Below are 25,802 nucleotides of genomic sequence, written 5' to 3'. Positions count from 1 at the left end.
CTGAGAGCAGGCTGCCCCAAGGGGAAGCAGCACTAGCTGGAGGAGTGCAGACCCCCGTGTGGCTGAATGAGTGGACTCATTTAACAAATGTTACTTCAGCACCTACTACGTGCCACATTCTGCACACAGAACAAGAAGAGAGACTGCTCTAGGGGAGGGGCCGTCTATAGTAAGCAAGCATGTAATTTTAGGTAAACTGATGAGGGGAGAATGAGACTAAGATAGGGATATGAGCGGGTGGCCAAGAGTTTGAAGAGTTAAAACCTAAATAATCGAAAATGGATGGCCAGGCAGTGGGTAATGCAAGTGAGAGGCCCCAAAATGGGGAGAAGCTTGTTGTGATTTCAGAACAGTGCTGTGTAAGTTTTTCTTAAAAAGCCAGATCATCAGTGTGTAACTACTCAAATCTGTCACTGTTGTGCCATAGATAATATATAAACACAAGGCGTGGGTGGCTGTGTTCCAGGGAAGACTTATTTACAAAAACAGTCAGTGGGCTGGATTTCACTGGCAGGTCATAGTTGCTGACCCTATTTAAGAACATAAAGAAGGGCTCAGAGGCTGCTATGTATCAAGGGAGGGGAAGAGGGGGCCAGAGGGCAGGGGTGGGACCTGGAGGACCTCGTCAATAACTCTAAGAACAACATGAGGCTACCAGAAGCAGGAGAACAACATGATGTGACCTCCATTTTTAAACGATCATCTGGCTGCTATGTAGCGCCAGGGTTGTGGGGCAGGAGCAGATGCAGTAAGACCAGTTAGGCAGCTGGTAGAAACGCCCGAGGGAGATATGGAGAGGCTGGGGAGGCTAAAGGACTCCACGAGAAATTCTCTGGGAACCCCACTGCCTGAGATGCCCTTTATCAGCAGAGGAAATCTGGGGCGGCCCTGCTTGCACTCAGCACTGCACCCTGTACCCCAGGAAGGAAGGATCTGGCTGGCCCATCTCACATTTGGAGAAAAGCATCCCAAGAACCCAATTTTAGTGAATGCCCTATGAATTTTCCAGGTATCACTAATCACACTGCTTCTAGATGACTAGTGTTCCTGGGAACACCAGTTATTTCTCTTTCCAGTTACTGTCTGAGGTGCTCTTGGTGAAAGCACAGTTTCCTAGTAGATTGCCCAGGGCGGACACTGGAGTTATTTCCGAGTATTGCGCAGCCATTACCCACTGCACAAAGTCCAAGAGCTGACTGAGCATCCTCTCCAGATTCACAGGGGGCCCCTGGAATCCAGAAGCTTGGAGATTAATCATTAGGAACAACTGACTTCCCCTTCAAGGAGCCCCTCCCTCTCCCTCCTCTTTTCTTCTTCTTGATCCTGAGAAAGACAAGACACACATACTCACACACACACACACACACACACACACACACACACACACACTCACACACACACACACACACTCACTCACTCACTCACTCACTTACTCTAACTCTGTCATTAGAAAACTTCCTTCTGATTGATCTGATGATTTAATCTGACAGTGACAGAGCACACAACTCACACTGCTAAGGCCTTCCCTAGGACCTTCAGCAACAAACTGCTGAGTGAGAGAACAAGGAAAAAATCTCTCTGACATGTGAATCGTTCTTTTCTTTAACGTCCACTTTTTTTCCTAACAAGACAAAGAGATGGAGCAAGTAGGGTCTAAATATCATTTTCTAAAAATCGGAAGTCATAAAACATTACCAACCAACTAGATTAAAAATGAGATCAACATTTTGTTAGATCCTTCTTTCACTGCAGCTCAGTAAACACTGAGAGGTGTTGTCTTTAGGGCTTAATGTGGCCTTCTGCCTTTCAGGGGATTGGAAAGGTCACTGGCATTGCTGGTTAAAAAGAAACGAATTTCATTAATGCTGTTGTGATCCCCAGAGACCACAGAGCACAGGAAGGCCCGGTAAGTACTCTGCCTCTCTCCTGCTATCACTGGCCCTTGTAGGGTTAAGACGATTACTGAGTTGAGGGGCGGGAGCAGTCACAGAACCTGCTGGGAAGGGAAGGACTTGGTAGTTAAAAATCAAGTATCATTTCTTTTTTCAGTTGGCTAGCTAAACAACTTCAAAAAGGAGACTTAAAAACTAAAGAAGGGGGGAATGCCAAATGTATAACCCCGCTGGGAATCAGCTGAGCAGTTCCTTCAACAGTTAAACGTAGAGTTACCATGTGACCCAGTAGGCCCCATGCCGTGGTATATCACCAAAGAGAGTGGAAAATCTATGTCCCCACAAAAGCTTGTATGAAGATGTTTATAGTAGCATTACTCATAAAATGAGCCAAAAAGTAGAAATAATCAAAATTTCAATCAATAGATAAATGGATAAACAAAATGTGGTATATATCCATAAAAAAGAATGCAGTTCTGAGGCATACTACAACATGGATGATGTTGAAACCATAATGCAAAGTGAAAGAAGTCAGTTACAAAGACCCTGTATTGTATAATTCCATTTACATGAAACATCCAGAGCGGCAAGTTTATAGTGCCAGAAAGCAGAGGAGCAGATATCTAGGTGGGATGGAGCAGGCTTGGGATAAATGGGGCATGACTGCCAAAGGGAGCAGGGTTTCTTTGGGGGTGATGAAGATACTGTGGAATGAGATAACGGTGATGGTTGCACAACTCTGAATATACTAAAACCCACTGAAATGCACATTTTAAGCGGGTAAATTACATGGCATATGGCTACCTCTATCAGTTCAGTTCAGTTGCTCAGCAGTGTCTGACTCTTTGCGACCCTATGAATCGCAGCACGCCAGGCCTCCCTGTCCATCACCAACTCTCGGAGTTCACTCAAACTCATGTCCATCGAGTTGGTGATGCCATCCAGCCATCTCATCCTCTGTTTTCCCCTTCTCCTCCTGCCCTCAATCTTTCCCAGCATCAGGGTCTTTACAAATGAGTCAGCTCTTCACATCAGGTGGCCAAAGTACTGGAGTTTCAGCTTCAACATCAATCCTTCCAATGAACACCCAGGACTGATCTCCTTTAGGATGGACTGGTTGGATCTCCTTGCAGTCCAAGGGACTCTCAAGAGTCTTCTCCAACACCACAGTTCAAAAGCATCAATTCTTTGGTGCTCAGCTTTCTTCACAGTCCAATCTCACATCCATACATGACCACTGGAAAAACCATAGCCTTGACTAGACTACCTCAATAAAGTGAAAATGAAAGTGGAGTCACTCAGTCATGTCTGACTCTTTGTGACCCTGTGGACTGCAGCCCACCAGGCTCCTCCGTCCATGGGATTCTCCAGGCAAGAATACTGGAGTGGGTTGCCATTTCCTTCTCCAGGGGATCTTCCCAACCCAGGGATCGAACCCGGGTCTCCCACATTAAAGTTGTCTAAAAGAAAATGGAAGTAGGCTGAACTCAGGAAGAGGAGTCCCAAACAAGACACACACGCTTACACAGACCTTTTGTGAGCTTAAAGCCACTTTGCCTTGGGATCAGGGGTCCGCTGTGTTGTCAGAGTGAATAGCTGATAGGAACACAGCAGCCCCTTGTCCACTGGGGTACTGTAGTGAACTGTGGTTTAGAAGGCAGACCTTTAAGCTCTGGCTTTACTGCCAGATGTGGGGACCTCTCAAATCTTGCTCATGTATGTACAGAAGCCCCTTCCCTGCTAACAGCATAGCACCAGAGCCCGTGCATGCAGCCCACTGATTTGCCTGCCTTGAAAACTGTGTCATGTCATGGCTGGGCTGTGATGCCCCCACACATGGGCCTATTCACAAGGGACACTCGCCAAGGACATGGCTTTAGACAACCTTCAGTGGACTCACTTCATCTTCAGGTGTGCCAGGATCTAAAAGCTCCAGCTGCTGACAGGGGAGGTGGCTTGGCTTGCTATATGTACATCTTGATTTTTAAAGAACCCAAATGAAAGTTAATAGAGCAAAGGTTTAAGGGCAGTGCTCTGGGGACTTTGAGAACCATACATGAGGTGCTGTGGGCTCACCCCCAGCCCTGCTGGCTCAGATGAAGGGCCACCAAATGTGACCCGGGAATTCCCGAGGTGCTCTGTGACCTGTTTCCCATTTTATCTACTCAAGCCTGACCATTATCTCTGCCGTGCTGAAGGCAGGGGCTGGCCACACAGTGGGGAAGCCCCCTTGCATATGGAGGCACTCAAGGCTGGTCCCCAGGAGCCCATCTCTGCTCTGGCTGGGACCTCAAGGCCCTTACAGAAAGCCAGGATCCGGGGTGTTGAGGTGCAGTACCTACAGCCCAGCTGAGCAAGCCAGAGCTGGGTCGTACTAGCAGCTAAGAAGAAAAACTGTCCTTCTGAATGATAAGAGCATCAGGGTCTTTTTCTAAAACAGATGTAGTGAAATTATGATGATCATAGCAACAGCAAGACACTGAGAGCTTCGTGTGTGTTGAGTACTACTTTAAACAGGTCATGCACACTATCTCAATCTTTTCTCACATCCATCTGTTCTCTTTCTATGACAGAGAGGACTTAGGAGCAGAGAGGTTAAGTCACTCCTTGAGGCCACACAGAAGCAAGTGATCAAGCCAGGGATTGCGCTACAGTGGCCTGAATCTCAAGTTCAGGCTGTTCATTGCTACACAGGAGCCCTGGCAGTCCCACGTTTCCAGGTCTCTGGCAGGTGGTAGGAGGTGTGGTCCAGCTCTAGGCAGGACTGTGTGATCAGGACGGGGAGGGAGCAGGGGGCAGTGTTCACTCACCCCTGCTGGGGAACTCTGCCCCCGCCCCACCTGAGGTCCAGGAGGGAGGCCCAGAGCATGTCCAGTTCCTGAAACCAGGCAGCTGGTTTTTGCTTCCTCCTTTGAGCAAAACAAACAGACCCTTTCACCCAGGCATCTAGAGGGATTAACCCCCAAGGAGAACTACATCTGGGGAAATCTCAGCCACAACAGAAACTTGGGCCTTTCCCCAGAATCCTGATTTTTCTCTCAAGGCCAATAGTAAGTTATGACACATTGGGACATCAACTTCATCAATTTTCATCTTAAAAAATATTCCCTTTTTTTTGAGGGAGGAATACAAACAAATGCAACAAGGAAATGTTGTATCAAGCAAGCCCGAGGCCCTTGGGGCAGGGGCCTGTATCCATTTTCCTGCAGGAATGCCTGTGCAGGACAGCTGGCGCTTGGCAGGGGTGGTTTGACTCTGGGGTCAACTTCCCGCTCCCGGCAACACGGGAAGGACGAGAAGGGACGCAGCACAGCTTTTTTGCCCTGAGCTCACCCGATGCCCCAAGCCTACCAGACCATCTCAGAAACCGGCCTCACCTGCCATGGACAGTGAATCCCCTGGAACCCCAGAAGACAGGCATAGATCCTGCAGCCGCAGCCCCCCACCCAGAGCTTCTGCCCCCTTGCAGGATTTCTGTTCTCCACTGCTTTGTCTCCCTGCCCTGTCCAGCCCCCTGATGCTCAAAGCCTGTGCACGGACCATCACATTCAATGCCCATGATGTCTCCATGACACCGCCCTGTCTCCGTGAGGAGGCGACTCCACTCTCCTCTCTTGACAGTGACTCCTTGAGCTCTGCAGCTGTTCTCCCACTGTGGGAAAAGACCCCCCCCCCGCCCACCACACACACCCACAGTCCTTTTCAGTCTTACCTGTTCTATGGAAATTTTCCTTAGGTAGAAGCGACTTAGCAGCAGCAGCAGCAGCAGAAAGCAACTTTGACAACTCCAGTTATTTATTTGAAAAACTCACCATTATCGAAGACCGTCCCTGCTGTGAATGAGAGCTCGGAGTCGTGTTCTGCTTTGCAGGCATACAAGGCTTTTGCCTTCCGGAATGGTGTGCTGGGGGAAAACAGTTTAATGAGCATTTTTAAAAAACCTCCTGCAAGATATTTCATCTCTCTTCTTCCCCTTCCCTGCAAGCGGCCTAGCCCTCTCTTGTGGGAAGAGCCTGACAAGGCAGCCAGATGGCAAAACATGAGGTAGGAAAGTCACAAAGGTCACCAGAGTAAAAACAAGAAATAGGCAGAGAAGAGCCATGAGCCCGGGAAAGACACTCTTCTTGTGGGGTCATCTTGTGCCAAGTCAAAACTTGACCTGGGAGTCACAAGAGCTGAAAAGTTGGGAGGGCAGGCTGGGCCCCATATGGGGAGTAGGACTAGCTGGGGAGTAGGGAAGTGAAGGCAGGAAAAGAGCTTCCAAGTTGCTCTTGAGGACACTCCCAGCAGACCCTGCTAAAAGCCGCAATGCTCAAGGAGTTGAAAAGGAGAAATTCAAGCAAAGATGGGTCTGGGCTCCAGGCCCAGGCTGACGTTAGCTCTTGCAGATGTTACTTCTTTTTCATTGGGCTGGTGGAGCAGGATTCCAGAGTTGGAACTCCCAGACCCCCAGGGCAGGGCAGGGCAGGGCGGGGAGCAGACAAGGTGTGGGCATGAGCACATGTGTGCATTTGCGCGCGTGCGCGTGTGTGTATACGAGCATACGTGTGTATACGTGTGTGGGGATGAAGAAGGGAGAAGGGACACTGTGGCAGTTTTTTGTGCCTTTCTCATTCAAGGAGTGCTGACACTCGTGAATCAGAATCACTTCAAAAAATGCAGATGTCTGGGTTCCACCCTGACGTGCAGATACCAACATTAGTATTTTTATAAAGCTCGCCAAGTGACTCTCATGAGCAACGATGGCTAAGAACCATTCTTCTAGACCAGGGGTTGGCCAACTCCCTCTGTAAATGGCTAGACAGTAAAAATTTTAGGCTTCATGGGCCATACGGTCTCTGCTGCTTCTATTCAACTCTGTACTGTAGCATGAAAGCAGCCGCAGACAAGATGTACATGAAACAGTTTGGCTGTGTTCCAGCAAAACTTTATGCTTATCAAACACAGGGGGCAGGCTGGATCTGACCCAGTAGCTACAGTTTGTGAGCCCATGTTCTAGAGTACAAGTTGCGAGCACTGCTAAATCAATTTTTGTTTTGATATCCAACCAGTTCCAACGGATCTATGACTTCTCAAAGGTCATAAGAAAATGGATGTTTAGCAGTCAAAGGCTGGCTCTTCATTTGCTGAAAGCAACCTCTTTCTTCTTCTAAGCTATCTAAGGAAGCATATTTAGGGGCTCCAGGGTAGAGTAGCCGAACAGCAAGTAGTCGTCTGGGTTAGACAGTTATTCAAGAGATATGTATTATTTGCTTTACCTTTATTTGGCTAATGAAGGGCCTCAAGGACCCAGGGAGGCTAAACCTCCATTTCGAGTCACTGAGTGAGATTTAGTAGAGGAATGGTCTCAGGTAATCTGACATGATCAGAAGGAGCAGGGCATTTTCAATCACTACAGAACTGTTACTCTTGGAGTCACCAAGTCCAGCTTCCCTCTGGGAAAGAGGCATCATCGATGTTTGGAAACCTATACAATGGCCAAGCATTTAAAACTTTTAGTCTTGGTTCCATGAAAACTGAAGGAAAGGTGACGTACCAGGTCTATTGTGTGGATAAATGGCTATTCAGAATTTGTTGCTGAGGTGCAGTTTACTGGTGTTTTCTCTGGTCTTCTAGTAACCAGGAAATAACCGGGTGGGAGGAAACTGGGCAAGTGGGAGAACATTAAGTGGGTTTGCTGGGAGTGGAAGGAGGAAGAGCCTTTAGAATGTATCAGCTCCAGCTGGAAACCAGCTCCTCCTACATAATTATCATTAGTGTTAGGATTAAGTTCAGGACAAGGGGCAGAGGCTGTGAATCTAACAAAACCAAGTCTATGTGTTGACCACCAACGGCCAAACAGCCAATGTGGGATTAAAGTTTTATTGTTTTATTTTGCTGTTTTTTGTTTTTTTTTTGCTTTTGATGGAATGGGGAGCAGAGACCATCTGCTTGTGAAAAGTGTTAAAACAACCAAAATTCTGAACAGACAGGCAAGGGAAGCCTGCAATGACATGAACATGGAAGGAGAACGCAGTGGCCATGAGCCAGGGTCATTGTCCCTGGAGGACGGGGCAGGTGGGGGGAGAGGCCAGGGACCAGGGACGGGGAGATAAAAGGTGAGGCAAAAATCATCTGAGGCAAGGCTTCTCTGGCTGGGTTTTCATAGAGGTTACTTATTAACCTCCTCAAATACAAGGAATGGGACAAAACAGGGACAAGCCAGGGAAATCAGCTGGAGTACCTGACAGGAAGGAAAGAGGGGGAATACCTCAGATGCCTAAGATTGTCTTTCAAGAGGAGTAAATTTTTCACTAATATCTGGTTTGGGGGATTTAATAACAATAACATTCAATAAAGCAGCATATTAAATATAAGAACAAAGTTCAGGAGAGAATCTTGCTTTTGTTTCAAATTAAAAGGTGACTGACAGTTTACAAGAGGGCTTCCTTCTACCTCCATGGCACGTGCACCAAGAATGGGAGAAAGGATACAAGGGCTGCTTCTAAAAGGAACTACTCCTGCTCCCCAAGACGAGGGCTGGCAAATAAGACACGAGGCAGCTAGTTAAATCTGAAGTTCAGATCGACGAGGGATACTATTTTAGTGTATGGCCCAAATATTGCACAGGATATACTTAAAAAAACGTTTGTGGTTTACAATTCAAATATAACTGGATATTCTGAATCTTCATTTTATTTGCTAAATCTGGCAGCCTACGCAGGGGAAAGTTTTCTGTTTGTAAGAATTTGCTAGACTGAGTCCCACTGAGTCCCAAAGAGTCCCATGTCACACTCTCTCCTTATCAAAAGCCTTGAGCAGTTTGCATTAGGTAGGGTTTCTACCAAAACAGATCCTGTTGGCACACAGGTTTTATTTGTAGGCTTTGGCTCTGATTAAAGAAATACAAGATCTCCACTTTGGTTCTTCTGCTCCCTACTCTCTGCAGAGCACCTCTACCCTGGACACAGAGAGCCTGGGGTGCCTGTGACTCTTCTGCGATGGTGCCCTTCAGACCTCAGTGGGGCCTTCAAGGGCACAAACAAGCTTGGAACCTTCTGCTAGTTCATTTTTAATTTTCACCTCTGAGCATGGCACAGGGCCAGGAAAGCACTCAGAGGAGTTTCCCTCAACTGCCCTTGCAAGCTCTGCAAAATGACAACCCACTATCTGCACTGTCCAGGGAGGCGGGCTCAGCTAGACTGGCGAGATGCAATAGTCTGATCATTTTGGCCTAATTTCCAGGAGCCCTTGTGTGATTCCAAGTTAGGAATTTGGTGAGGAGCTTTTCTAGGGGTGCAAGTGAAAGTAAAGGGAACACTCCTCCAGTCCCCTTTCTCTGCTGTGCTGTGCAAGGCATCTCCATTCCTGAGCTTGAAGTAACAAGCAAAGCAATGCTTTGAAGAGGGGGGACCAAACCTCTTCCAGAGAAGTTTATATAGAAGTTCATGGGCCCATTCATTAGGTCTAATTATGTTTTTATTTTTAAAAGCTCTGTCTAGGGAAGGAAATCTGGAACTTCATGTTCTGAAAGTGCATTTGGGGGAATGGTTCACTGGACCTGACAAATGGGTATATGCCCCCACCTCTTGGCTGCATATTGCAACAGCAATTTCGGGATTTTTGCCCTCTGTTCGCTGGCTCCCCGCCTGTGTCCCCATCCATGCTCACTTTGGCACACATGGTCAGCTCAATGATAGCCAATTCTAAGTCCTACTCTGTCTTGCCTATTTCAAAATGGCAGCGTCCTACAGGGCTGTGCAACAGCATCATCCAAATGGTGCATTACAACAACGGCCAGAGTGAATGGGCCTGAGTAACCATGAACCCAGACACGTGGGGTGTGCAGATTCTGCTGCCACTGTCCTCTGCCAATCTGGAAATACTCTGGAAAAGGAAAAGCTAAAAGAGTAAAACCTGGAAATTCCTGGGTGACAGGAGTAGAGAGGTGGAGATACCGGACAGGCAATAGGGCCCCAAAGCTTAGAGATATAGAAAAATGAAAACCGTCAAAGCAGAGCACATTTCAGTCTTTTTTAGCTGAATTATTCTACTGTCCTGAGTCCCCCCAACCCATTCTATTCAAGGGCCAATGTTCTGAAGATTTTACTTTCTTTTGATCAAAATGAAGGAGCCACATTTTGGCTCTGGTTCAGGTCTTCATGGGGCAATCAATGATCTAACCAGAACAATTCAAGCCATATATCTGGTGTCCTATAAAGTTAACATCTCCCAGAATGTACCTAAGAAACAAGTAGGAGATAATCTGAGTGTCAAGAAAAGTATAATCTGAATTTTTACCTTATTCCCAGGGTGAGGATAAAAGGATATAGTGAAAAGCTCTCTCTTTCCCATTTTAAAGGAAAAAGCTAGACATAAAACCTAGGAAAGCAAGCCAGGCTATCGGGCTGGGAAGCATGAAAACTCAAATCTGGGGCTACCCATGTGTTTGGAGGAAAGAGTGCTGGTTGAGGGCAAGAAGTCCTGAGTTCTGGATTGGACCTCATGAGCCATGTGACTGCAAGCCACTTCTCTGTGCCTTAGTTTTCCTTCTCTGTAATATGGTTCAGGCCATTTCTTCTCTCATTCTCATGTGAAGATACAATGAAATGATAGGTATGGAAGTGCCTGGAGGAGAATAAAGTAATGTGTGTGCCTGTGTGTGTGTGTGTGTGTGTGTGTGTGCACGCGCTCAGCTGTATCCAACTCTTTGCCACCCCATGGACTGTAGACCACCAGACTCCTCTGTCCATGGAATTTTCCAGGCAAGAATATTGGAGTGGGTTGCTATTTCCTACCACAGGGGATCTTCCTGACCCAGGGATTGAACCCACACCTCTCACACTGGCAGGCAGACTTTTACCACTGTGCTACCGGGGAGCACCCACATATGTATGTGGGGCTTCCCTGGTGGCTCAGACGGTAAGGCGTCTGCCAGCAATGCGGGAGACCCGGGTTCGATTCCTGGGTCAGGAAGATCCCCTGGAGAAGGAAATGGCAATCCACTCCAGCACTCTTGCCTGGAGAATCCCATGGACAGAGGAGCCGGATAGGCTACAGGCTACAGTCCATGGGGTCGCAAAGAGTTGGACACGACTGAGCGACTTGTACATATATATAAATAGCATGGTGTTTCTTTTTTTTTTTTAAAGTGAGACACAGCTTTATCGATTATTTAAGCCTCTCTGCTGGGCCTCCCCTTTGGAGAAAACCAGCTATGAGTAAAAGATGGATGAGAAAACACTGCCACGGCCTGAGGTACTGATGAAGCTTATAAGTAGGCTCTGTGTTTGGGCTGTCTGAAAGCAGAGCCTATCACTGCAAGATACACACATGCTGGGGACATACACAGCAGAGGGACTCTGCAGAATCCTCATGAATTTTTTTGTAGCATTTAAACAGCTTCTTTTTTCCAAAGAACTCAGATACAAAGAATTAAGTCTGCATGTCATCAAAGCAGGGAAAAACTACAGCCTGGGCCTTGGAGGGAGGAATTAGGTCAACCCTCAGAAAGAGGTTTTACCTGTTCCCATAAGAGCTAAGGGTTTATGACACCTGGAGACAGACGCAGGCTGGGAGCATGAGGGTTCCTGGGACTGCATGGAAGGTAAGGAACAATTTATTCTGTATTATATTTGTCTCTCTCCTAACTGGTCTGGGTCTCATCATCTAGGTATCAATATTCATGGCCAAAAACCCAACTCCACGAATAAATGTTGCCTGATGCTACCTGATAAAAATGAGGGAAGAAAAGGCTGGCACGTGTCTCAGCACTGTTCCCCTTGAAATTATCTTGTGCTAAAGCACAGAGAGCCTCCTGATTCAGAGAGCAATCTAAACAAGAGCCCTTTCAAGAAGCACTCTCTCCCCAAACTCTAGGCACCACAGATAAATTCAGGAACTGGAGGAAGGGTTCAGAGGGGCACGAGAAATGCCATGCTTGTTCATGCAAATGGTCCCTCCCAGTTGGTCTCTGAGGCTGGAATCCCTGACCAGCTTTGGATAAGCAGGAACAGAGTGATCATCATCCATGATTTTACCTGGAGTCTTCGCGAACTGCTTCTTCTGGCCTGTCAAAAAGCAAGTGCAGGTTTGGATGGCAGGGAACAAAGTTGACGAGGAGGCTGAACACTGCATGAAGAGAGGACCAAGCCGATGAGAGAACAACGGCAGCAACAAAAAAGCAAACAAACCCTGCAACAGACCTGATGGGGGATGAGTCGCTGGACGTGGATGAAGTGGGCATAGGGCTGGATGGCGCCGAGAACATGGGCCAAGATGGCGAGAGGGGTGAAGTTGGGCTTGGATTCGGGGGGCTGCAAGACATAACCACCAAAAAACTCGTCAGCACACAGGGAAACCACAGCAGGAGCACAGGAGGGTCAGAGGAGGCTGAGCAACAGGGAGTTGGAGAGACGGGAGGGGCACTGAACCCAGACTGCGTCTTCAGCGCCAAGGCACATTTCTCCAGACCAGACCCCCGTGTCTTCCAAGTAATGCCTGCTCTGGAATTCCTCGGGGTGTTAACATGTCTCTTCGCCCCGCAGAACAACTGCTTTCTAGGTGATAGGAGCTTCCGCAGTCCTGTCTGTTGTGCCTTTGGCCATCAGTGAAAAATGCCCTGAACCCACATCCATGGGTTCCCGCACACACATCCTATCACTGACCTCCATCTGGGGCAGGGCTAGCTTATAACCAGCCTCCAGCTTCCACCACTATGGGTTTCGAAAGTTGTGTCTCAGCAAAAATGACCTTTTTTTTGGCGGGGGGGGGGGGGGGGGGGAGCCACACAGGCCAGTCCGCCAGAAAACGATTTCCTGTTTACATTGTTAACTAAATGGGCTGTGTGCCATTGGAGACCCAGAGAAGGGCTGCATTAGGACAGTGATCGCAGGTGGAGGATGGGTCTGCACACACACCTCCCAGGAGAGGGCACACGACTGCGTGCAGCACCCCGTGGCCCCTCGGAGGTTTGCCTTCCAGGCTTATTCTTTCTCTTTTCAATGATTTTGGGCATTTTGATGCTTGAAGAAAAAGTCCCAGATGGAAGGCAATGTAAAAATGAACTGAAAGCTTAAATCTGTCAATTTGTTTTTTGCTGGGTGGCTGATCAAAAAACTGGACAGGAAAGGTTGAAATCATTCACTAAAACATGGTTGGTGGCTTTTAAGTAATCATGCTAGCCCTTTGACTTATTTCACAAATTATACAAACAAACATCTAGCAACTCTGTAAAATTGCATTAAGTCATAGATAGCACAAACACCAAAACAACGCAGAAACCACCCAGCCACACCACCTGCAGCCCTGGACGGCAGCTGGCCTTTCTGACCCAAGCACTGTACGAATCCAATTCCAGGGAACACACTGTCTAAACATTCCAGGATTTAGCAAGAACACATAAATGTCCTACTTAATGAGATATCTTCAACTCAGATGAGAGACTCAATAATGGCCTTAATTATCTACAGTTGTAACATAAATTCCTACAGAAATGTACAGTAAAATCCCACTGTGTGAGTTCATTGAATATCCTCAGACTAACTGAATGAAACATTTAGTAAATGCCACTATGGGTACTTGCTTCTAGAACATAAAATCTATGAGCAGGGAGTTTTGTTCGTTTTGTTTACTGCTGTACATCTAAAATAGTGCCTAAGAGGTTTTCAATAAATTATTATTCACTAAATTAACGAATCCCCTTTAACCCAACTATCTAGCCAAGAGGCATTATAATTCCCATTTCATAGGTATGGGAACTTGGGCCAATTTGAGGCTTACCTAAAGATACTCAGGCTGTAAGTGTCAGGACTGAGGTTCAATCCAATCCAAGCACAGGGCTCTTGCTGCCATAGTGCATTGCTGCTGGGTGGTAGGACTTGCTTTGGTCCTCTAGGCTATGCCAGGCTTCTTTATAGATCCACCAGAAACCTTCTTAACCACTGATTTATGAGTTTCCTTCAGATGCCTATCACATTTGCAAGGGAAAATGGGAATGCAGCAACAGACCCAATAGACTCAACACATTGTAAATCCCAACAAAATACTCAATCCTGCCTCCAGTCTTCCATCTGGTAGATTCATACAGCAGATGGAATTCATATAATAGAAGAGATTACAATTGAAGAGTATGACTCTTCTCTTCTCAATTATTCCAGCAATGACTAACTTATTGGACACACAGTGTGATCAAGACAATAAATGGAATACAATTCAGCATTTACCAAGGTCTCTGACTTGCAGAGCATACAGTGTATTTCACGAGATGAGACAAATTAAAAAACAACTATAAGATAAGATAGTAAGTAAACTTCATTAGTTAAGGGATCAGTTACTCTATGATTAGTTTAATACCTGTTCCCACACTTGATTCTGTCTTGGGTCCTGGGAGGGAGTGCTGCCTTATTTCCACTGGGTAGTCAGTCCTTAGTTAATCCATAGAGCAGCTGGTAAGAGAGGCCCTGCATTCCCTAGTCCTCCTCCCACAACCATTCACCCTCCCACAAGGTAATGACCCAGTGAGCAAGGCCTGGCTATTCCAACTGCAGCCTAGCCTGGCAACTCAGGTTCCAACCAGCGACAGTCTGGAGGTTTATGAGAGCAACCCAGGCCAGAGGCCTGAACAAATCTGTTCCTTTGGTTAGCAGGCAGCAGAGGATAATTTGAAAGTTCTTAAGACTTTTTTTTTTTTTGGACTGGCTTCTATAAGTAGGAAGGGCTTCCCTGGTGGCTCAGTGGTAAAGAATCCACTTGCCAATGCAGGAGATGCAGGTTCAATCCCTGGGTCAGGAAGATCCCCTGGAGAAGGAAATGGCAACACACTCCTGTATGCTTGCCTGGGAAATCCCATGCATAGAGGAGCCTGGCAGGCTACAGTCCATGGGGGTCACAAAAGAGTTGGACATGATTCAGCAACTAAACAACAATAAGCAGGAAATCCCTCCAGCTTCCTACCTCAACTGTACCAAGAATCATTCCTTTGGTTAAAGGCATAGCTGGGAACATAGTCTATGAACACAACCCTGGATATCTAAGTGGTTCTTGGTGACTCAGTTCATGGCTGAAATTATCTGGGGTTATGGTTGATCTTAAACAAGATCAACCTTGAATATTCACTGGAAGGACTGATGGTGAAGCTCCAGTATTTTGGTCATCTGATGTGAACAGAAAAGTCCCTGAAACTATGAAAGATTGAGGGCAGAAGGAGAAGACGGCATCAGAGAATGAGAATGCTGGATGGCATCACCGAAGCAATGAACATGAACTTGGGCAAACACTAGGACATGGTGACGGACAGGGAGGCTTGGAGTGCTGTAGCCCATGGGGTCACAAAGAGTCGGACACGACTGGGTGACTGAACAACAACAACAATGGTTGCAACGCAGGACAATCACAACGATCATAAGAAGTTACTCTTCAATCTCCATGTCTACTGCCATAGTATTATTAACTGTGCTTTTTAACAACTAGCAGATTTTCATCTGTTGGCTTGCATTTTAGTTATAGCAATAACATTTATTTTCTATAAAATAACTCCAATTTAGAACTTATTACCACTACATTTTAGCACAACAATAAAATGTACACTCCACAGTACTTCTATGATTTTTAAACTGATTGAAATTACACTTTGCTTGTGCTCCAGAGTCACATTAACAAAACCAAATGTCAACAATACTACTGAACACTCTTATATACCACAATGATTGATGCTGGTAGCAACAGAATGACATAAACATATAAATGTTCCTCCGAGAAATATAGAGCACATTATATATCAGTTTTGATGCAACCCAGAGAACATATAGGTGGAAAATAAGATGCACAGGGATGACGATAATGGCCAAAGACTATGTGTATAATCTTAACCTCTGACCGCAGAAGTGTCTGGCTATAGGTTACTTAAAGTGACAACAGCAATGGTAAAAAACCTAAGACAAAACAAACTAAAACTGGCCAGCTTTGGTATTACTGGCTCTGAAATCTCCAATATTGAATCCTCAAACTCTATTCCCATTAATGAGGCCAAAGATAACAAATAATTGATGTTAGGTTAGAAGAAAATAATTTTATAACTACACTCTTAGCACTTGATCTATGAAGGCCTCTTCACAACCTCAGAGTCCAGCTGAATGCCCTAGCACATTTTTCTCCCTAAATATTCTTGGGGTTCTGCCAGCCCCCCCACATCAAGGCCCAAGTACAGCAACAACAGCTTAAACTTTAAGGAACATTTGCTGGTCTGGTTTTGATTCAACTGGAGACTTGCATCAGCTTTAGTTTGCTGATCCACAGTGTCCTCAAAAGGAGTCATATAGCCCAGCCAGTCCCTGTGACATTCACTGGACAGGGAAGAAATAATGGTTTAGGAAGATAAGGCTCAAAGGCCTGGCATCATGCTGGGATGTGGCTGAGAGTTCAAGTACAGTTGTGTGGCAATATCATCAGCTTGACACCCTTCTGTGGTGACTCACTTGACTGATGGGGCATCTGATATACCAGCCAGGGCATGCCTACTGGGCTGTAGACAGGGCTGCCCCAGCAGGCTCCCAGTTTGATCACGGATGTGGCAGACCCTCTCGTGGCTCCAAAGCACAGGAGTGGAAAATCCTGAGCTGGTATAAGATAAGCAGCCAGTTGACCATCAGTAAGAAAACTGGTCTTCTTTAATTCTGATATACAAAATTATAGATGATGAAGAAATGAAAAAGTATCAGAAGAAAAGCAGTAAAATCATACATAATTTATTTCACTGATAATTACTTGGCAATTTTTTTCACTTTTCTCGGAGAGGGGGAGTGTTGTGGATAATACTACATACATAGTAGCATGCTTTTTTCATGTAAGCATTTTCTGTTGTCATTAACTAACCTTTGATATATTCCAAAAATCATAAAACTCTTTCCTCATTAATGAGGCTAAAAAGAAACTGATGTTAGGATAGAAAAATAATTTCAAAACCACAATCTTAGCAGATGACCCCCTGATGGCCTTTCTACAACCCCCCAGAGTATTCTCAGACCTACAGGGGAGTCTACTGTAGGGTATGGCCTGATTTATGAAACTCTTTTCTTATTGTGTACATTCGAACTAGTATCCCCCCTCAGCCATAAGAAGTAGTGCTGCAATTCACAGTCTTATAGCAGACCACTGCTTGTCTCCAGTTGTTTCCTAAGTATAAATTTCTGGAAGTTAAATTAATGGGTCAAAGGCTAGGAGCCTTTTCTAAGGATCCTGATACATCCTAGCAAACAGCTTTGCAGAAAGTTTAGACTGAATTGCATTCCCCCCAATAGCGTATGGGGGTTGCCCCTTCCCTCTCACCATGGCCCCACCAGCACAGAGAATTACCAATTTGAAAAATCAGATGGATTTCCCCACCACCCCCATCCAGTCCACAAAGTTACCTTGGCCTCTTCTCTTTCCTAGCATTTCCAGAAAAATGAATACAATTCCTCTCCTGTGTTGTTTCTATCTGGAAGCAAAGTTTAATTTTCTAAAGGACATTCTGCCAAGAAGGACGAGTGGGAAAGGAGACAAACAGATGGATAGAGCCAGACTCCCGCAGCCTGGGGGGTGCTGGACCCCTGGCCATGTGGTGTGGCTCACCCAAGAGAGATGGGGAGTGGTGGTTGGTTGGTTTAGTGTAGGATCCTCAAAGACAAGACTAACTTGGAGGGATGAGGTACATAGGGGAGCCAAAGAGTGTCTTGTTGGCAGTGTACTAGGGAGAGCTCACAAAATCGACATTGACATCTCTCTGCCAGGCAGTGGTCTGTGACCTATAGGCCAGGTTCTGGGTCATGGATCTCAGGCCTGGACTGACTGCTCCCTCAGTCCCCCTTTCCCATTAGGCTTGGAGCAGATGGTGCTATTAAACTCAAGGCAGGAGGCCTGCATTTCTTTCTCTTTCCTCCTATAATGAGAGACAAGAGAAAATCCCATGAAAACTTGTAACGTCCCATCTAATCTAATCCCAAATTAGGGAATTTTTCTTCCTTGGAAAATCTCTCTTTATGTCCTCAGTTAAAGTGCCATAAAAACAGAAGGAAAATCAAACTTCAGTTGGAAAACAGGGTCAAAAGGAATACCAGTAAACTGGATAGTGGTGAATCAGAGTAAATGATAAAAAGTGCCCAGACGCTCAGTCGTGCCCAACTCTTTGCAACCCCATGGACTGTAGACTGCCAGGCTCCCGTGTCCATGGGATTCTCCAGGCAAGAATACTGGAGTGGGTTGCCATTTCCTCCAGGGGGTCTTCCCAACCCAGAGATCGAGCCCATGTTTCCTTTGTCTCCTGCACTGCATCACCTCCTCCCGTAGACGGTTCTCTACCACTGAGCTACCAGCTGGGAAGCCCCAGATGACACAAAAACCAGTTTCTATTTGTTGGAAATTTGAACATATTTTTTACGTGTATCTTGTCTACATCCTGAATCTTCAGTATGTGCTACACAACTTTACAAGAGGAAAACCACAAGCCCCCAAGATGCATTGTTCTGTATTCTTTTCTGACTCTTACAAGTATACACAGTATTTACAGATTTTTTTCCCTTCATCTAATATAATTTAATACATATTTTTATTCAGACAGTAACAGAGTCCTGATTCTTATTTTAATGAGACTGGCTGGTGAAATCCCCTTAAGGCCTTAGCAATTATATGCAATTGCTTTTAAAATGGTTTTTAAATAATTTGCTTTTAAAAGAGCTTGACTAGTCTACAGGGCAGCAGCTCTGTTTTCTAGCTTAAAAAATTATTTTTCTAAAGTTCCAAACAAGTGTCAAATTCAGATGGAATATTTTGGGAAAGACATATAATTCTGTGATTAAATGAAATCCAAAATCTTGGAATAGGGAATCTGTTATCCTCAAGGTTCTCTGAAGCCAATCATTTGAACCTTCTCACATAGAATAATAAAGAAATACGAGGTAGAGGACAAAACTCTGGATTGTAAGTAAAGATGCAATGGTAAAATGTAAGTAAAAAGACAACGATCTGAGTTCAGTTACTCCATGCAGGGGAACACCCTCAAGAGAAAAAGGACCAGCAGGGCAAACGGGACAGTGTGCTCTACACTGCACATAACTTACCAAGGGGAGTATTCTTTTCTGTTAAAGCCCCTCAATCTTTTTCAAAATTGCATTTTAGCTACATCAGAATTGGTTCTTAAAATGTATTTACTTCAACTAAATAACCTCACAATTTATGAAGCTATTTTTAATGAAACTCAGAAACATTTTGGGAGCACTTCAAAGGATCCATAAGGTAACATTTGCTATTTCATAAGACTGAAGTGGTTGCAGAGAAATCCAAGTATCTCCTTACTGTCTTAAACTGAGTGCAATACAACTGTCATTCTCTATGAAGATACTGCAAAGACAAGTGCATTCACCGTAACAAACAGAAAAGTGATAGTGACACTAGATTCGATCTTCTGTCCTGAGGCACAACTTAAGTTTGCCTTAAAGCCACCATTCTAATGCTAGGGTTCTTTAAACTATTCTTAAAATTTACAGGCAAGAAACTGTAACTGCCTCAGGGGATTAAGAATGGGGACTGAGTCCACAGGCATGGACTGGACATTCACTTTTTAAACGTTTACACTTGTTTATACTGTTTTGAGCTTTTAAATCATGAGCCTATATTACTTTATAATACTAATGGAAAGCACTCTTCCACTAGGTGCTAGGATAATCAAATATCTATACAGAAAAAAATGACACGATCAATTCCACATATCATACCTAACAGATAGTTTCCTAGCGGATTATAGGTCTAAATGCCAAAGGCAAACAATAAAACAGGGAATAATTCTGGGAACTTGGGATCGAAACTTATCCAATAGGGCATAAAAGCAAAGTATCGATATATATGACTATATTAAAATAAGAACTTTTACGTATCAAAAGACAAAGTTAAAAGACAGCAAAAGATGGTCTACAACATATAAATACATTAAAAAAGAGCACACACAAGACTATACAGAGAACTCCTACTGATCGTGATCAGTAAGAAAAAGCAGACAACCAAGTCGAAAATGGGCAAGACATTTGGGCAGGGATTTCAGAAAAGAAATTGCAAAAAAAGGTGCTCACACTTTCTGTAATGCAGGAAGCATAGATTAAAACCACAGGGGGATGATCCTGCTCACCTACCAGAACAACTAAGACAGCTAACATCAAAACACTGAAAATACCAAGTGTTTACAAGAAGTGGAATCACTGGAATTCTTATACGTTGTTGAAGGATGGCTGTAAACTGCTCTACTCACTTTGGACAACAGGTTGGTACAAAAATGAATAATTTACCACTCTCTGTGACTCAGCAGTTCATTCCCAGATGTGTACCCTAGAGCACAGTGTGTATGTGTGTACCAAAAGACATGTATGAGAATGTGTTGAGCAGTTTATCTGTAAAAAACAAAAACTGGAAACAAGCTAACATGGTCAGCTGCTTCAGTCGTGTCCAACTCTATAACCCCATGGACTGTGGTCCCTGCTCCCTACCTCCCACCCCCGAGGCTCCTCTGTCCATGAGATTTTCCCAGCAAGAATACTGGAGTGGGTTGCCATGCCCTCCTCCAGGGGATCTTCCCAACCCAGGGATTAAACTCACATCTCCGACATTACAGGCAGATACTTTACTGCTGAGCCACTCACTGGGGAAGCCCCAAAACAAACTAAAAGTTGAGCAAAAGCAGAATGCAGAAACAGTTTTAGTATATTAATACAATTGTTCATTCTACTATAGTGAAAATAAATGAATAAACTACAGCTATTACACAAGAATGACTTTTAAAACTATTGAGCAAAAGAAGCCAGACTCAAAGTAATAAAACAAAATGTTGCATTTTAGGGATGCGCTAAATAAGTTAGTCATTTGTGGATCTGCAGTCGTGAATTCACCTATTTGCTAAAATTTATTTGTAAGTCCAGAATCAATACTCAAAGTGCTTTCATAGTCATTTGTGGACACATATGGAGTGATGAAAACCTTCAGTCACCCAACATGCACATTCTCAGCTGAGGTTGAATAAAGGGATGCTCTGCCTTCTGTTCCAGCTCTGCAATGACTTTATGTACAAGAAGGCTGGGATATGCCTCACAAAGAATACACGTGCTTAAGAAGCTTTATTCAGTATGACTTACAGCCCTGCTGGTCCTGAGCTGAATGCTAATGAATCAATAGTAATATTAAACAAAGTGTCTTTAAATAGAAATCCATGTAAAACAAGGTTATGGATTAATAAATTGACAAAAAAAACATTGTAAACAGAGGCTGTAGGAACCTAATCCTGTATTTCCCATAGGAGCAATAGTTAGATATTTGCTAATTCAGTGTTTGCAGTGACTTCATGGGACCTTACTATTGCAAATAAAAACTGCCATTCCCTTCTCCAGGGGATCTTCCTGACCCAGGGATCAAACCTGAGTTTCCTGCATTGTGAGTGGATTCTTTACTGTCTGAGCCAACAGGGAAGGCCCCCAGAGTTTGTATTGAAGAGCTAAAATATAAATAAAAGCAAGGAATTGATTATAATAAACATCAGACTAGTAGTTATCCACAGAGAGGGAAAGGCTTGTTAGAGGGAAGGAGAAAGTGAGAGTTGTTGGGTCCCAGCAACATTGTACTTCTTACCTGGGGGGCAACTGCTTAAGATCAATTTGTGAAGTTGTATATGTCTCATGCACTCTTCTATGTAATAAAAAATATGTACACGTCTATCTTAAGACATACCTACAGACAGTAAGCATATTAATAGCATTCTCTGGGTGATTTTTATTCTTTGTGCTTTTAAAATGTTTTCCATATTTTCTACAATTAATATGTTACATTTAAAATCAAAAAGTTAATACATGTTAATAGAAGAAATGCTCTCCCTAATCATACAAATGGCTACTTTTATTCTTTAGAGGAGGGATGCTTAAAAAGGGCAAAATGACAATTTTGTCTTTGTTACACCAATCTGTGGTTTAGGTTGCATAATACAGTTGGCAGTTCCCAACTGTTTTTACTGTTTCTCTTCTTTTTCAGTCAAATACAAGCAACAAATATTTACTGAGTGCCCCTCCATATGCAAGGACTAAATTTTCCATCCTCTGTCCTCACTGAAAAATTGTGTTGACTGCTCTAGAGACCTTTTTTTTTTTAAGGTAAAGTTATTACAGTAAATCAACGGTGTCTTCCTTCCCCCCAGGAGGGGGACATCTCCAATGTCGCATTCTGAGTTGGCCGGACAACAAGTTAACAACACTGCCTCAAGTCATTGGCCATCTGGCATCCCTTTCTATGCAGTCTGCTTTCAGGGAATATTTCCTGTTTGGACTAGGGAGAGGAAAAGGAGGTAAAAGGACTTAATAAGAATCTAAATGTCCACTGATGAAAACAAAGGAATATCTAAAATTAGCAGAGGTGGCCCAAGGTACTTCAGCTTAACAGTAACCCTGGGGAAAGAGGATTCCTTGAAAAAGGAGTCTAAAATATTTTGCTATGTCCACAATTCTCAGCAACAGAAAAAGCACTTCTGTTGAAGATAATATCCAGGACAATTAAATTACACTACACAGTACAATACTTGGTCTGGATACCGTGAAAGGCGCATGAAACAGAGAGATAAGGAGGCGTGGACTTTAATGTGAAGGCCACTGGACATTGCTTGTCCCCTCCCAAGCAAATAGCTGGCTTCCCTAAAATTCTAGTGTTTATTCTTTAGTCTAAACATGTGGAAAATTGTCTCTGAGCTGACTTTAACCTCCTCAAATGTCTTCCCTACTCCATTTGTATTTTCCACCCCTGGCCCTGCTTCACAGATGTGACCATGCACAAAACCCACTTTCTCCCTTCGACCACGCTCACTTTCCACAATGGCTGGCTCGGGCAGCAATGAAGAAATGCAATCTCACCAGGTTCACAGTGATTTTCACCCCTTGTTCGTTTGCTTCTGGGGAGCTTATTGACTTGACTGGAAAAAACTTTAAATGATTTTCCAGCAAAGTCACCCTTTCCAGTGGTAAAAAAGAGGTTTAACATCTGTGAACAAAAACAAACTGAAGGAAAATGATTTTTATATTCTCTAGTTCTTATACTCCAAAAGCAAACACCCACTGAGAAGTCAATGAAAACAGACACAGCAAAATACCATTAGTTCTAATCTCACAAAATTGAAATTTCTATTTTTTCAGATCTGAGGTAGATCCAAATTTACCCTGAACAGTTTATGAGTGACTAAGCCAATTAACAATGTCAACAAGATTTTCAATATAGATGTTTAACCCAAAAGAACCATTTCTAGTGATCATTTCAAAATGCAAGTCTGATCATATCATTTCTTTACATAAAACACTCAATGATTCCCCACTGCTTCTTGGGTGAAGACCAAAGCCTTCCCACCTTGACTATTTTAAAATCCCTAGCCCGGTTTCTTTATCTTTTACCATTTCAATCCACCCTATCTAATCTATCCTAACCACACAAACCTCCTAAACACATAGCTTAATAACAACTTGTTGAATGTTGTTCAATGAACATTGTTTCCCACTCATTAACTCTCCAATACCTACTGCATGTAGAATACATTGCTTGCCCTACTAGAGTGGAATGTGTAATTACAACTTACTTGTGTCCACCAGTTTTCCATCTCCTTTTCTTCTGGTTCATTTGGAGAAGTTCTTCTAGACCCCAAGCAATACAGGAGGGTCCAGGGTCCTACCGATGCTACTGCAGGGGCAGGCATGTGATTTAGGCTAGTCAATCAGAGGACCTCCTTCCTTCTGGCTACAGTGAGTGAAGAATGGACAGGTAACTGATTACAGTTCATTCATGGGGTCTAATATATGAATGCTCTTCTTCATGAATGCAAAACCTAAATGTATTGGCTTAAGGATGACCAGAGAGCCCTTTTTTCCTATTACATGGCAAACATCTTTCTGCAAATGAAGTTGTTTTTTTTGTTTTTGTTTTTTTTTTTTTTTTTTTTTTACAAGAGGGAAAAGGAGCCAACTAAAATAATAATTTGGGCTCCTGGATTCAATTGTGCTCGAAGTTAGATTCACTCTGAGATTTTCCAAACTTGTAAGCTTATGATTTCCACTTTTTCCCTAGGCTACTTGGGTTCCTGTCATTTGAATGTCTTTAACAAGACATCCTCAGTGCTCTTCTTTGGAGTCATTACTTGCTCCAAGTCAGCAAACTTTCTTAAGGGTCATATAGTAAATATTTTTTAGACTTTGTAGAACAAGAGGCAAAATTATGGTTATTACATAGTTACATAAACGTTCTAAATGTAGCAGTTTGACAATGTAAAAACCATTCTTACTTCATGAGCCATAAAGTAGAAATAAGAGCAAACAAAGAAAAACAAGGTCACTGCTTGGATTTGGACCATGGGCCATCGTTCTCCAACCCCTGTTCCAGTCAAACTGATTTACTTGTGCCGTGGGCATGCTGTAAGCTTTCTATTGCCATGTTCTTGCTGATGATGTTTTTCTCCCCTGGAAGGTCTCTTCCCTTGCCACTAACTACTGCCATCTACCATTCAAAGTCCATATAAGTCTGAACTACCTCCCGAGGCTTCTCTGTTATCACAGCAAAGGAAGGTCTTTCTCTTTTGAATCCTTAAGGACTATTTCTCTTTAGTCTTGACCCCACTTTGCACTGTAGTTATGCTACTCTTCTGGTAGCTCTTGTAAACTGTGAGTGCTTAGTCAGTTTCTTTGGAATTGATAATATCTAAAAGGCTGAAAACAGCAACAAAAACCCCCCAAAAACTCCACAGGATCAAAGCAACTAGTAAAGGTTTGTGGATCCACCAGAAGTGCAGGGTAAGACTTTTGGTAGCCAAGGAAGCCAGACATCGGAATATCACAAAAAAGCACAGCTCTCACTTCAGTGTTGTCGTGACAGCTCTATGTACAGCTGCTTGTTTGCTTGTCTAGGGTGGTTATGCCCAACAAGTACCACATAAGGGGTATTTCAGACATTTTGTTCCTGGAGGGGAGGGAGACAGGCATGTTGGTCTAGACTTGAAGGATTCCTGTGTCTCAGTCTGTAATTCTGGTTGCTCACTTGTGGTGTTTTTCCTTCTGACTACTGTGTAGTGCTGCCTAAACTCAGTCATCTGTGACCCAGCCTCCTATCTTTTCACCATAGTATGTGTTTTAATATATAATGTAGCATACATAATATTATATATTATATATGGGAAAGATTGAGGGCATGAGGAGAAGGGGATGACAGAGGATGAGACGACTGGATGGCACTGTTGATTCAATGGACATGAGTTTGAGCAAATTCCAGGAGATAGTTTTCCAGGACATAGACTTCCCTGGCATGCTGCAGTCCATGTGGTTGCAGAGTCAGATACAACATAGTGACTGAACAAAATATAATATAAATATGAAGTATTTTAACATTTTTCTCTACATTGTTCTTTTTAATAACACATGAACAACTATGTCAATCCACTCTAAATAATTAAGCCTCATTATTGTTAAAATGAAGAAGAAAAGGCTGTCCAGGCACCATTTAAAACTTTCAAGCACCTCAGTGCCACAAGGCTCACATTTTGAACATTTCTGTTCTCAGTTACCAATCTTCTCATTTGCTTTTGCAGAAATGCAGCATATATTTTCCCAAGACCTACTTAATAACTCCAAAGAGCAAAATCAGCTAATACAAAATGTGTACGTCTATTTCAGGCAAGGTGGTGATGGTCATTTAATATTTTTCTCCTCTTAATTTTGATTATTAGCTGTCTATACTATTGTTACCATCAAGTCAACATTTACTTACCGTTTTGCATCCCTGGGAGAGCAGGATTTTTAAAGGTAGTTTTATTGAGGGATTATTCACATACTATGAAATTTATCCATTGTAAATGTACAACATGGAGAGAGCTGTGTAATAATCACCCATAATTTGGCTCCATAA

The 25,802-nt window shown here is 43.8% G+C and overlaps 1 protein-coding gene across 4 annotated transcripts in view; it reads right to left on the bottom strand.

Moving 5' to 3' along the window:
* Window positions 1-25,802, bottom strand: part of ARHGAP26 (Rho GTPase activating protein 26) — a 482,086-nt gene that overhangs the window by 9,660 nt on the left and 446,624 nt on the right. Inside the window, exons 21-23 of one of the 4 annotated variants that reach the window (XM_012178663.5) lie at window positions 12,077-12,187; window positions 11,912-11,941; window positions 5,705-5,796 (exon numbers count right to left, since the gene is read on the bottom strand). In XM_012178663.5, coding sequence (XP_012034053.1) covers window positions 5,705-5,796; window positions 11,912-11,941; window positions 12,077-12,187 — 233 coding nt within the window. Of the gene's footprint in view, window positions 1-5,704; window positions 5,797-11,911; window positions 12,188-25,802 lie in introns of all 4 variants that reach the window. The other 3 variants (XM_004008912.6, XM_004008913.6, XM_012178665.5) reach the window with 3 other exon arrangements.

Source organism: Ovis aries, chromosome 5, assembly GCF_016772045.2.
Source record: "Ovis aries strain OAR_USU_Benz2616 breed Rambouillet chromosome 5, ARS-UI_Ramb_v3.0, whole genome shotgun sequence".
Classification (NCBI taxonomy): domain Eukaryota; kingdom Metazoa; phylum Chordata; class Mammalia; order Artiodactyla; family Bovidae; genus Ovis; species Ovis aries.
Note: the sequence above shows the minus strand (reverse complement) of the source record. Positions and strands in the feature narration are given on the sequence as shown.